Source organism: Ischnura elegans, chromosome 3, assembly GCF_921293095.1.
Source record: "Ischnura elegans chromosome 3, ioIscEleg1.1, whole genome shotgun sequence".
NCBI lineage: Eukaryota > Metazoa > Arthropoda > Insecta > Odonata > Coenagrionidae > Ischnura > Ischnura elegans.
The window spans coordinates 65,080,250-65,094,885 of record NC_060248.1 but is presented as its reverse complement, the minus strand read 5'-3'; the positions used below and the strand labels follow the sequence as shown (position 1 = coordinate 65,094,885).

Here is a 14,636-nt window from a genome sequence, read left to right as displayed (position 1 = left end):
AAAAATGAAGATCCACAGGGATTGAAATCTGACAAATATAAATTCAGCATGAGATGATAAAGAATGGAGATTAAAAGGAATATACTATTGAAAATGATTTATAAATACCTTTAGCATATATTCCCCAGGTGGTAATGCCATTTTGAAATATGCAAGATTGGCTGTCACAGGCAAATAAGTCTTCATTTCTGACAGCCAAATGGTTGCTTTTCTCAGAGGTGTACCAGTGGAATCCACCACAGTTCCATTAACACCTAAAAAATATTATATCAACATTTTGTAATGACATGTTAACTTATAGGCTGCCTTTGCTTTCCAAATAACACAGACAAAAATGGGAGAGCAGCACTTCACTATAAATCATTATTGCTGGAATTCTACTCATGCGTGACTAATTATTGTTATGCATTATCAGAGAGAAAATAACCATTTTTTCATACTAAGAAGTTTTCTCAACCTTAACAAGGATTAGTGGATCCTTCTAAATGCAATCCACATACAGCAACAGCAAGACCCAGATTGAAGGTATAATAATATGTAATAATAATAATAATAATTAATAATATACTCATCATAGAGAAAGTATAAATGTTTCATGCAAGGGTGACTGGAAAAATTTACATACCCCATTACGGAGAAAGGAAAAATATTCATATGAGAACACTATTATGTGCTATGGGGGAAAAAAGTATCCCAACAAAGTTTGTGCCGCACCTATCGCTACTTTTTTCCCCCATAGTACATATAAACACCTAAATGGAATTTCTGGGAAAGAGTACAGATGAGCTACATCGGCTTATTTTACAGCCGTTTATATGTACAATACTTGTTGAAGGGCAATAGGGTAGTTTCCTTCATCAAAGGAAACGAAATGCATTGATTACTATTCATTACCCACCAATAGGGTTTTCATAATATACAAATTATTTGGTTTGATAAATGCCAGTTTAAACAAATGGCAATGGTCAATTTTAACCTCAATTGAAAAAAAAGCCAGATTGGCGCCGATGAGATTCCACTCCACGTGACGTCACTGGGACCTAGTTTCTACATGAGTAGATAGGAGTTTTACATCGTCTGAGATTACCAATGCATGCATGAGTCACAGAGCTCAGGGAAACATCTCTTAATAATCACTTATTAAAGTTGTCTAAGGTCGGAAAGTTTCCTTCGTTTGATAAGGTAAAAATAATCCACATTTAAGCCAAGCGCTACTTGCTAGCAGGGTACTCTGCTACCTGCTAGCAGCCTGCGTCGTATCAGTGCTCAAGCCTCGCCTCAAGGTCACCTCACAGGGCAGCAGCGGGAACCAAAAATACGTCACACGGACTTTTTCCCATCATTCCTACTTAGACGTCGCGTTTTCGCGCGCTTGAAAATTTTCACTTTTCGTTGAATCGCAAAAAATAGATATCGTCATTCGAAAATCTAAGAACGTGAAATGCGTACTCCAGGAATAACAATCTTTCGATTTAGGCAATAAAAAAATAATAGGAAACCACCCTATTACTCAGAAGAAGGGAAAGAGGAGAATAAACTACCTTATATACCAACACAGCAATCACCTTCTCAATTGTTTTCAAGTGATGATTCACAGACAGATTAGTGTTGAAGAGAAAGTTAGAATGATACTCTGATTAATGTCATACTGTTAATGATCAAACAACATGATATGGCATAATATTTTAAAATAATTTAGTGAAAATGAATAATCAATCATCAATCACAAATATGTAAGGCACAAATGAAGCACTCTTACCTTGAAAAACGGAACTAAGGTAGTTCATCAGAGAATCCAAGTTTTCTCTCCAAAGAGATGGTATATCACGGGGAGGAGGGTACTTGCAGCAATGTATGTGGGCAGAAACCTAGAGCACAAGGAAATGACACAAATTCATGTAAAAATCAAACTGGTGAAAATTCCCTTATTTCGGAATTTACATAGTAAGCAAGGAAAAGATATTCCATTTCTGCAAACGGAAACAAAAAAATATGCACCGGAATAATCAGGTAGAAGAGCCAACTACACTTTTTTAATTAAATGAATCTATCACCATTTTAAAACGTAGACAATCAATACGCACACAACATGGTGTTATGTTTATAAGTACCACTGTCTTGCATGTATGTATCTTAAATTTTGCTCTCAACATAAAATCAAACACAGGAGTTATTATACTCTATTTTTACCAATGACATTGCATCAGTCTGACAATATCAGTTTGGTTGATTACAGCAAAATGACAAGCAAACTGAAACAACCCATCTTCCTGCTGGCCTGAGATCTCAGATATACTCAGTACTTTAATTAATTAAAGTTACAACTTAATTATTTAAAACTAACCGTATTTGTAATGGAATATGATTTTTTTCATCCAACATTAATTTTTTTAGATTGCAAGGATAAAATAACTCTCATATGAGCGGCCTCTTGTGAGGGCTTGGGAGGAGTGGTAGAGTTGGTTTAAATACTTAAAGAGTGCAGCCATATTCATGTGATAACTTATTTCAGGTGAAAAAATAACTTCATGCTCCTATTTTTTTCTGCATTCAATTTCCCTTTTATGCTACTTTGTATGGACCTGGTTATTTAATAATAAAAAAATATGTCACTTGTTTCACATATTATTGAATTAGGCCTGTTCTGAACTCATTTATTAATGTGTACCTCAAAAGTAACATCACAGAGAAAATAATAAATGGTCACTGGGGTAGGAAAATCGTAACAGGTTTATTGTTTTCGCTACTGCACTCTAGATGGAGTTTCAATGGAAAATAAGGCAACTTGCTCCTCGTATTACCTCCTCCTACTCTTTATCGATAGGGCCTACTGGCTTCTCGCTTCGGGTTCTCGAGGTTTAGCCACTATAGAGGACTGAGATATTGAGGCACTGTTCCATTCCCATCAGTTGTATGAATACACATATACGGAAAATCATAGGGTTTTTCTTCTACATATAAAAATCTTTCCTTTCTGTAGAAACATTATTATGGTTTTGCTTGTAGTGGCCCATGCCGCCCTAATGACGGCATTGGGATTTCCCTATCCTACTCCTTCCATCCCTATCCTTTGCCTCATCAGGCTCTCATCACGGCGGCACCTCCTAACCTTTTTCCTCCCTCTGTCCTTTCCCTCCTGAGGTGTATGGGTAAAACGCCTCGGACTTACAGACCCGGCCCTCAGGAGAGTAACCCCGTGAGCCCGCCCCTAGTACTCGTTTCCACTGTATGAATACAAGCAGTTCACATTTTGGCTTTCGAAGGCCTATCATGGTCATTCAGACTCTTAAAACACTTTGAGAAAACCTAGCCTTCCAGGAGGACGAGTTGGCAAGGGAATGGAAGTTGGTCTATGACTCAAGAATAAGGAAGTCAATCCTGGGTCTCCTCATGGGGACTCGCGCCTAACTTATAATTTAAGTTAAACTTGCACCACTCATATCAAAGTTTCTTTCCAAAGGCTAAAGGATTAATATGAACCCGATGATTTATTACAAAATGAACTACATAATTGGTATTTATCAGGCATAAAATTAATGGTACATAATCAAGTAGTAACATATTATTCGCAAGTTACTTTAATATGTAGGTAAATACTTTAATATGTAGGTAGATACTTTAATATGGGATAAACATTCATTATTTTTGCAGAACTTCTTTTGTGATAGTACACATAAACAAGATACTTAACGAACATTTGATATGAACAAGACATTCTCCATGCTTTCATTCCTCTGTATTAGAAGAAAACTCACTTTCTGCCTTGAGCAATAACATTTTCCTTTCATTTAATTTGTATTAAGTATTTTTTGGAAGATGTACAGCAAGTGAACTTAACAATTTTTCCCATAAGAAATTACATGCAAGGGTAGATAAATGTTTATTCATCGATCTTCAGATTTGGTAAAAAGAATTAGTAGCCAACTATCATCTTCCTGCAAATGCTCAATAATGAAGTGAGATCTGGAGGCATCGGAGCCAAATTTCTCCCACAACCTTTTGGCTAAATAGCCGACAAAGTGATTGCCTTCAGTAAAACCCATTCTGAAGTTTGGTCTGATAAAATGGCTTGATTTTATAACTGACTAACATGCCTGACAGGAAATTGGGGGATCCGGGTTCAAATCCCAGCAAAGTCAAATATTTTTTCACGACTAACTTCATCCTTTGGTGCATTTCACTTTGTACATGTGTGCGTGACTGCATACGAAGTCACTTGTATCATGCAGTGCTTTGAAATTCATTGTCACCGAACAGCGACAAAATAGGGTTTTTCACTCCGACAGTGGCTTCGTAAGCATGACCTCCGCCACATATGGCACAGTCTAGACTTGTGATGTCAACACCTTGTATGGTAAAACCCATCCAGAAGTTCGCTCTGAGAAAATGACTTGGCGGTGTAACTGGCTAACACGCCTGACCAGCTATTGGGAGATCCGGGCTCGAATCCCACCTAATTCAATAGGGTAGTTTCCTTCATCAAAGAAAACGAAAGGCATTGATTGCGATTCGTTACCCACCATTAGTGTATTCATAATACACAAAATATTTCGTTTTAAAAATACCGGTTTAGACGAATTTGAAAAAGGCCAGATTGGTGCCCATGCGATACCACTCCACATGACGTCACAGGCACCTAGTTTCTATACGAGTAGATAGGAGTTATACATCGTCTGAGGTTACCAATGCATGCATGAGGCACAGAGCTCAGGGAAACATGTCTTAATAATCACCTATTAAAACTGGCTAAGGTCGGAAAGTTTTCTTCGTTTGATATGGTATTAATAATCCTTATTTAAGCCAAACGCTACCAGCTAGCATCCTGCGTCGTATCAGCGCTTAGAGCCTCGCCCCAAGGTCACCTCACTTGCGGCAGCGGGAACCAGAACGACGTCACACGGAGATTTCCCATCATTCCTACTTACGCGTCGCGTTTTCGCGTGCTTGAAATTTTTCACTTTTCATTTTATCGCAAAAAATAGATATCGTCATTTAAAAATCCAAAAGCGTGAAGTACGTACTCCAGGAGTAATAATCTTTCGATTTAGGCAATAAAAAAATAATAGGAAACCACCCTATTATTGGCAAACTTCGTCCATGTGTGTATTTGTGGTACTCCAGGCTAAATGTACTTTCCAGGATCAAAAATTTTCTATGAGGAGTTAACACATTCAGCGCAGAGCACGTCAATTGACGTGGTCCCATCCAAGCGAAAATATGGAGCACATCAATTGACGTGCTCTGCCGGTCGGATGGGGGGGCCTTTCTCCGCCTCCGTGCATGACTAATATCCACTTCTGAGTCTTCCGATCGTGTGCATGGCCTTCTGCAAGCTTCCCTCTTTCGACCCGTGTGCGCCGTTTGTAAATAGCAGTACATATTTGAACGGAAGATATGGTGCAAAAACCTCTCTCTATTTTTATTTTTTCGGCCGATTCTGACGACGTTCATGAAAATTGGGCCCGCATTGAATGTGTTACGAGAAGAGCATGGCATTAACCAAGAGCATCATAATCCCCATGTCTGCTTTAAATAACCTAGCTTAGAGTCCTTGGGGTCATACTGCTCATATGAAACCCTGAACATTTTGTTAGTGGGCTTCCAAGGAGTAAATATAAATAGGCGACTTATAGAGATCACTTCTGATATTGAGAACAACTGCCTCATGGCTATGTATCTAAAGAGTTGTATCCATTAACGTAAATGATCTATGGAACAACCCTATAAATTACAAGTTAGGTAACAGTGAAATGGCAACAAAATGAGGGGGGCAGAATTAGAAATAATATAAAACGATATAAAAATCAACATAAACATTTAAAAAAATGAAACATTAATTAAAGAAAAATAACAAAGCAGAAATATGTATCTCTTTAAAAATATTCTCCCAAAGTACTGATGTAAAATTGGCTAAAAATGAAAGAATCATAAACAGTAATTAAAATAGTATATTACCAGAGGCACACCGTATTTTTCAAATACGGTTTCAGGAAATTTATTGCTCAAAGATTTGAAGTCATAGTTTGTTGCTGTGGGGCAGGCATCAGTGGTCTGAAAATTAAAGGTCAATAATTTTATGCTTGAAAAGAAATTAAGCAAAAAATCTCAGCATTAGTATTAATAATTTTTAACAAACCTCTGAAAGCATTGGGTGAACAGTGGAATATTTATCTGAAAACATTTTGAAAAGGCTGTGGGATTTTCCATTTTCAAATAGAATTGAAAGCTTGTTTTCGGGATAACTGAAAAGCCACAACGTACAAGTAAGTATATAATACAAAAGGGTAGAAAATATAGTAAAAAATAAAAATACTTGAAATTAAAGTAAATTAGGTATATAAATTATCCAGTTATTACCTCATAAAATATCCACCACTTTCTAAACTGAGAGCCATGTCAAAGTTTTCTGTCCTTAGCAACATCTTAAGGGCATCCGATGCTGGACTTGGAGTGTCTGTATAAAATAAAGTTCCAGTCTCTTTCTCAGCACTATCAGGGTTGCATTTTTCTGCAAAAATCAATGCACACACCTTAAAATGGTGACTAAAATGAAAGACACTAGTGGACCACTTCCACTTTTATGCCCATCATTTGTGATAAAACTGTTAAGGTGATCAAATCTTAGATAGCAACAGTAAAATTTTTTTCACACAGATAACAAAAAAATGTTTCCATATTTTCAAGATTTAACTCATCCTCATTTCATTAAGTTATTTCATTGTGCAAATTGAAATGTTACCATCAATATAAAAGTTTGAATAATAGGAGGGAAAATAAAGAGCGTAATTACTTTCTATAATCCATTTACTAAAGCATGCCTGGGACTAATTACACCATAAAGCCAGAATTAATGGTAAAGCAATTTAGTAGTTCAAGGCAAGACTTCATTGCTAAAATTTTAGGCACAGGAATGCATACAGACACATTTAATTCACACGATTTTCAAATATACGCTCCCCTCAAAAACTTCCAATTTTTTAAAACTAGTAATAAAGTTACAATGAGAATATATATTTTATCAAATTTAAAAGAAGCGATGACATTTTTTGACATGAACCAACTTTTCCTGAGAGTTGCCAGGGTGCCGTTCCTGCTCGTCCTGACTGAAATTAAGCACTGGTTTGAGGGACAATTTCAGGTAAATAAAAATAGGTCAGCTCCACTTTTTAGTCAGTTTCTAATCAAGTTAATTTCCTAGCGCTGATTCTCAGTCCTGGTCTTTGGCACCAGTTCACATAGAGTGACACTGCTCAACTTTCAAATGCACCAATAGGGTATTATGAAAATTGCCAAAATTAACACATCTAGCTACCTTACAAGTGATTGGATTCATTTCATTAGGCATTTCATTCTGAAATCCAACTGATTTTCCAAAAAAAAACTTAAACTTAATAGCTATGATCGCCTTGGCTACCACTGACCCATTTTGAAAAATTCTTTGTGAAATATGTGATAAATAAATACACACATCAAAATTATTGATATTCTTAAAGTTTCGGAATTGGGTTTTGCGCAAATTATTTCAGCACCCTCATTTCAATTTTTATTATACTTTCATCATCATCACTGGTCAACAATCCTAGGATTGGTTTGACGCAGCTCTCCACTCAGTTCTCCTATCAGCTAATCTTTTCACACCTACGTAATTCTTCTCTTTCACATCTCTCTTTACTTGTTCCATATATTTTGTCCGAGGTCTTCCTTTTCCATTCTTGCCTTCCACTTGCCCTTCGACGATTGTCTTCATCAGGCCATCATGTCTCAAGATGTGGCTTATAAGGTTGTTCCGTCTTCTTATTAAGGTTTTCATGAGGCTTCTCTTCTCTCCTACCCTTCTTAGCACTTTCTCGTTACTAACTCGGTCAATCCATTTGATTTTCATCATTCTTCTGTAGCACCATATTTCAAAGGCCTCTATCCTTGCTTTCTCCGCTGCGGTCAATGTCCATGCCTCACTTCCGTATAGGAGCATACTCCAGATGTAGGTTCTTATGAATTGTTTCTTTACTTCCATATTTAAGTTTCCCGCTGTAAGCAGGTCTCTCTTTTGGTGGAATGCTCTCTTCGCCTGGGCTATTCTGCTGATAATTTCTTTCTTGCTTCTCCCGTCACTAGTTATCTTGCTTCCCAAATAACAGAATTCATCCACTTCTATCAGTTTTTGCCTCCCTATTTTAATGCTGGTATTGACTTCTTCTCTTCTGCTGCATACTAAGATCTTGGTTTTCTTCATGCTTATTTTCAGTTGATATGTACTCATTACCCTAACCATATTAACCAGATTATTTTTCAAATCCTTCTCTGTTTCTGCTATAACGGCTATATCATCGGCAAATCTTAGCATGCTTATTTTTTCTCCATGGATATTCACTCCCAATGCCTTTTCTTTGATTTCCTTAATGGCTTTTTCAATGTAAACGTTGAAAATTACGGGTGACAATGTACAGCCTTGTCGCACTCCTTTCTTAATTCTTGCTTCTTCACAGCTGGGCCCTGATTATATCACGGCTACTTTCATTGCAGCGAAATAACAGACAAAATGTTATTTGATACAAAATTCAAAATTTACATGAACCAAGAGATTACATTAAAACATAATAGCGTAAGGTAATATCACAAGTGCTAGATGTAGCAGGTCCAGAGAGGCGGTCTGAATGCTGCCACGAAAACTTAGTGGCTATTACCTATTTGGCTAAGAAGAAGAGAATAAAATATAGTTTCACCTTGAAAGCTTCCAAAGCCTGGATCCACCACAGGAATGATGTGAATCACGGCTGTCCTGAGGATCTCAGAAATAGTGGTATCTCCATGCTTAAGCCCAGCTAAGAGGTGCTTAGCCAACCGAACTAACATTTCTCGGCCAACAGGTTGAGTTGCATACACACCACCCAGTAGCAGTATGTGAAATTTTTTCTCCTCAGGAGCACCAAACTTCAAGCATAAAATAAAATTATAAAATACAGTAATAATAATAAATTTACTTCCTTGCCAAAGGTTAAGAAAGCAATGAGTACATTGATTCAGATATAAGGCATGTCAGTGTATATTAGAGATGAGATGCATAACAAATGCATCAGCAAATAAGCATAGAAATCATTAAATGAGATCAAATATGTGGTATACTTAATTAATGCTAATGTAAATGAAAAAAACCTTAAATAAGTTTATAGTTTATCATCACATAAAAATTTATTACCCATCAAAGATGTAAAATTAGCTCATAGAAGCAAGTAGATTACAAAGAGATTTATATTTTGAGTATTGAATAAATTTTCAAGATCTTAGTATGCAGCAGAAGAGAAGAAGTCAAGACCAACATTAAAATAGGGAGGAAAAAACTGATAGAGGTGGATGAATTCTGTTATTTGGGAAGCAAGATAACTAGTGATGGGAGAAGCAAGAAAGAAATTATCAGCAGAATAGCCCAGGCGAAGAGAGCATTCCACCAAAAGAGAGACCTGCTTACAGCGGGAAACTTAAATATGAAAGTAAAGAAACAATTTATAAGAACCTACATCTAGAGTATGCTCCTATACGGAAGTGAGGCATGGACAATGACCGCAGCGGAGAAAGCAACGATAGAGGCCTTTGAAATGTGGTGCTACAGAAGAATGATGAAAATCAAATGGATCGACCGAGTTAGTAACGAGGAAGTGCTAAGAAGGGTAGGAGAGAAGAGAATCCTCATGAAAACCTTAATAAGAAGACGGAACAACCTTATAGGCCACATCTTGAGACATGATGGCCTGATGAAGACAATCGTCGAAGGACAAGTGGAAGGCAAGAATGGAAAAGGAAGACCCCGAACAAAATATATGGAACAAGTAAAGAGAGATGTGAAAGAGAAGAATTACGTAGGTGTGAAAAGATTAGCTGATAGGAGAACTGAGTGGAGAGCTGCGTCAAACCAATCCTAGGATTGTTGACCAGTGATGATGATGAATAAATTTTACAGAAAACCTACATATTACAAACTACAATCAAATAAATTTTGTTAAATCCTCCATATCACATAATTATTACCATAGCTCCAGGCCATTCCCATTAATAATGCCAGCAAAAAACCTAGAACAAAACATTCTCATAATTGACCTTTCTATTTATGAAACCTCCCTGAACAAAGTTTATGTGTGAGCCCCACGCGAGAAAATGACTGCTCCATTACAAATTATGAGCTCAGATAATATATTACAATGTGAATATAAGATTTTTTTCTAAAGTCCACATTATGCATAGATTTTTCCTTACATGAGACCTAAAGCTTTGTTTTCATGCATTCAATTTAGAATTAGCATGAGCTGTGTAGCTCAACATGAAAAGCTCATTTATTCACAATGGAAAAGGCTTATCTTTGATTTTTTATGCCTAGAGGAGACAAAATTTCTTGAGTAACCAAACTGGCGTGTTGAGATCAAAAGTTCTGATCCAGGAAAAAGAGCTTGAACGTGGAGGGACCCTCAAAAGCCCATTACCTTATTGTGAAGAAAGTATTACTTGTTATCACATTCAGAATTTCTCATGTTTTCAAAATATGTACCCACGTGAGTTAACTGTCAATGCTACACTTGCGAGTCATTTCTTCCATCTACATGAACGCTTTGCTAATTCTTTGATAACACAACCTGCACATCGCCTCGGTGAATTGAAATCCCAAATGGCTAGTGCCACCATCGTCCAACTCCCATCAAGTTCATTGGAGGATTAGGTAACAAGATTTCATTGTATATCTTCGTACCATATGTTATTATTCGCATCATAGACGATTATTTCTTATAGTTAACCTTTCCTTCAAAATACTGTGGTAATCACAGAAGAATAATTTCATAAAACTCTGCCAGATTGCCTCTTCAGTTGACAACTTCACCAAATGAAATTACCTATTACTAAACAGATTGGATAATTTTTATTTCATACAACAACTTCTATTTCAAAATAATAACAATGCAAACATGAATCATATGGTATTGAGGTGTAAATATTTATTCATAGCAAGGGATTCTTTGTTTTACAATCATGGTTTTTATTGTGTATTATTTTGTAGAATAGAAGATCAGATAATGATAATAATAAAAGAGAGGTAATATCAACACAGTTACGATAAGGTGAGAAAATATTCAATTTACCTACTTGGGTATTGCAATTATAGCTGGGCTCAATCATTAAGTACTGATTCTCAACAGATAACTAACGGGTATTCCACTTATTACATGCGGTATGTGGAGATATAGTGTCGGAAGTGCATCTTTATTAGAGTTTAATAATTTTCATTTATATTGTTTTTTCTTAGAGTTTATTCTGTGATAAGGGGATAATGCATGCCTAAGAAATAATCGAGAGGACAGCTAACCGTCTTTCTTTTCATAAAATCTCATACTTTTTCCCACAATTTACAACACAAAGGATGAACTCCCTTGTTTTTACACTTAATTTTTTTGAATGGAATAATAATGATATTGCATGACTGGTTGATAACCATAGAGAGAATCCATAACTATTCATTCCATTTGAAGACTGGAGAAGTTGGAAATATAATGACTTTTCCACCTCATCTAAAGGGTTATTGGAAGTACTACCACATAACATAGAAATAAATGGAGAGCTCTACTCCTATAAGTGCATGGAGTTGGAAGAGATTACTACTAAAAGTATTTTCATCCAGATGTTAGATTGTTGCACATAAATGTACAGCTACAATCACGTAAAGATAAAAATATCAATATTTAAGCTTACTTAAAATTAAAAAAATGACATACAGATATGAAGCTTACCTCATGAGTTATTTTGAGTGTATGAAGGGCTGTAGTGATCAAATTATCTCCAGCTTGGAATTCTGCTACGGTATGGAAACTATTCTCTAGATCTGCAAACAGCTTTGAGATTTGTGAGTTCGAGTAATAGCTAGCACGAGGAGCCACATTCTCCAAAAGGTGATAATCGTTATCAGCTGACCACTGGCTGGAATCATCACCCAGAAGAGTAAAATTATGCAAAGAGGGAGATGATCCCTCAGGACCCACCTCTATATCCACAAATGCTTTTTTATACCTGAAATGCAATAAAGAATGAAAATAATTACATACACATTTCAAAATTCAGCAAAATAAGTAAAGATTCTGAAATGAATTCACTATAAACAAATGTTAACATTTAAAGTCCAATAAAAATAAAAATAAATTGAGAAAACTTTGCCCACAACAAGAAACGAAAATATCTTGGTTGTAAAAGATCAAGAATTCACTTTCAATTCTAAAGCAGGTGCCTGCTTACCCTTTTGCGAATGCCGTCATTCTATACTTCCCAGGAAGCAGCAGTCGCCAATATTCACCAGATTCTGAAGCATATATATCATGATCAATCCCAGCAACTGAAATAGTTGCATTACCTATCATTCTTCCCTCCATGTCCAACACAAAGCCTCGCACTCCCATGTGAATCTACAATAAATAATTAGTGTTTATAAATATTATATTAAATTAACCATTAAGATGTAATAATTTCTAAAATACTAACATCCAGATGATATGAATGTTAACATCGCCATAAATCAAAAGCAATTACACATGGAACAAAATACCTTTTCCATAAATGTCAGAAGTGCATCTTTGTTTAAATCCCAGTAATGAGGCAGTTCAGATGCATACGGAAACTTATAACAGCCAATCTCTAATGTTATTTCCATACAGTTTCCATGCAAATAGTTCCAATCCTGCATTCCACCATTGACAACATACCACTGGGCTCCATTGGTGATTCCATCTTTGAAATTTTCTCTTGGAGTTAGGGCACAAGGCGGTTTTCCCAAATGCATTGTTTTATGAGCCTAAAATGCAAATTAGGATCAAAGTGTCATCAATACCATTATTTTGTTAATTAAATCAAGAATGATTGCTCCAAATGTAAGTTTTCAAAAATATTTGAATATAATTTAAGTTATTTTAATTAACAATCTTCATTCTTTACCCTAGGTATAAAATGTAAAAACATTATTCTTTTTTAATAGCATATTTTTCCTCCACCAAATTGAAATTCAAAGCAAGGAAATGAATTTTACTCTGAAAAACTAGTAGACTTTTATATTAACATAACCAAATCACAAAAGTACCAAAAATGAAAAAAATGTCTTCACAAAACTTGAATTCTTTCCAAAGGTACTATGCACCATGACTTGAAAGCTTCCCATATTACCTTGGAATACGTCAATGCAAGATGCATAAACAAGGCATCATCTGCAGAAGGATTCTTTGTTCCTTGATAAATTCCATCCATATTATCATCAAAAGGATAGTTTGCAACCAAAGAACCACCATGTAGATTAGCAGAGAGAACAAATGGATAAGATTTAATCCATTTCATTACAGCTGCAGTTTCTGGCTCAGGAATTTTGTTCTCCTAAGATTTAAACCAAACAAGAGATTAGATATGAGTTATAGCCACCTAATTAATAAGTATTACTTTAGGCATTTATTCTGTGGGGGATGTATCCCTCCAGTATTTGATACATATATTATGTCCCCCAGAGAATGGGGAACTTGCATGAATTTATTTTATTTCACAGGTGGACCGAAAATTATTTTTTCTAAATTCAACAAAGAAAACCATATGTAAATCTGAGTTTTCCTTTGCGAGATATTCAATGATAAATATGAAAAATTTTAAAGCGTGCCAAAAATGCCCTCAACCCCCAAGCACCTCCTGAAGAAGCCTTGATGACGTCATCTGTGTCGAAACATCATCTGAAGCAATTGTTGTGATTGTTTATCAGTTGCCAGCAGTTGTGAGAGCTTCGTTTGTGAGACGTATTGGTCATTTTCAATTAAAAGCAAAATATCTGATAATAGCCCAAGTAACATTGACCGTTGGGCCTCGGTTGGGGAACCGTAGTCACGGTTGGCTCATTGTGGGTGGATATGCCTACCAAATTCCGCTGTTGGCCCAACGCAGATATTGTTCGTCGGCCCAACGAAACGGTTTATGCTGTTGGCCCAACAGAAATCCCCAACGATGGCCCTACGAAATAGATTATCATTGGGCCACCGTAGGGACATCATACCATTTCCTCAATTTCCGCCATGAGAGCTGCAAACAAAATTCCGACAAGATCTTCAACGTAGAGATTGGCGAAATTCCATTGTAATCGATTTATCGTATCAAATGGTTATCAGATCGGTAGCATCTATTCATTAAAAAATAGGGATGGCATAATCGCTTGCTTTGACAGTCAATGCTACCGACTATGTGCAGGCAGAATAATTATTTTAAGTTAATTTTTTAAGAATATATTATAAGATAATTTTTGGAAATTATGTATAACTCTTTTTTAAGTAATGTTCTGCTAATTTTCTGGTGTTTTCAGCATGGTATTTGACATAAATGGTTCCAAGAAGCGGAGGCTTCTTTAATGCAACTTGTTAGTATATATATCCCGGAGGGCACATGAAAAATTGTAGACTTATAAGATCTGTCTGTTTCGAGTCTAACTTAACCGATGGAAGTTCGATATGGGCCGTGAATAAGCACGATGTATACATCGATTGCATACGTTGCAGGATACGGTTCACATGTTTCCCTAGCAACCTAACAACCAAGACTTGTTTGGTTGTAAGGGCTTTGTCTTTGTGATAGCAGTTAAATAAAAT

At 36.1% G+C, this 14,636-nt stretch overlaps 1 protein-coding gene across 1 annotated transcript in view; it reads right to left on the bottom strand.

Annotated features, from left to right (window-relative positions):
* LOC124155937 (carboxypeptidase D) overlaps positions 1–14,636 on the bottom strand; it is a 64,081-nt gene that overhangs the window by 11,291 nt on the left and 38,154 nt on the right. The window contains exons 10-19 of the mRNA XM_046530168.1: positions 13,186–13,389; positions 12,575–12,820; positions 12,268–12,434; positions 11,769–12,045; positions 8,724–8,931; positions 6,358–6,508; positions 6,137–6,242; positions 5,956–6,051; positions 1,760–1,868; positions 109–254 (exon numbers count right to left, since the gene is read on the bottom strand). Of these exons, the coding sequence (XP_046386124.1) occupies positions 109–254; positions 1,760–1,868; positions 5,956–6,051; positions 6,137–6,242; positions 6,358–6,508; positions 8,724–8,931; positions 11,769–12,045; positions 12,268–12,434; positions 12,575–12,820; positions 13,186–13,389 (1,710 nt within the window). The remainder of the gene's footprint in view (positions 1–108; positions 255–1,759; positions 1,869–5,955; positions 6,052–6,136; positions 6,243–6,357; positions 6,509–8,723; positions 8,932–11,768; positions 12,046–12,267; positions 12,435–12,574; positions 12,821–13,185; positions 13,390–14,636) is intronic.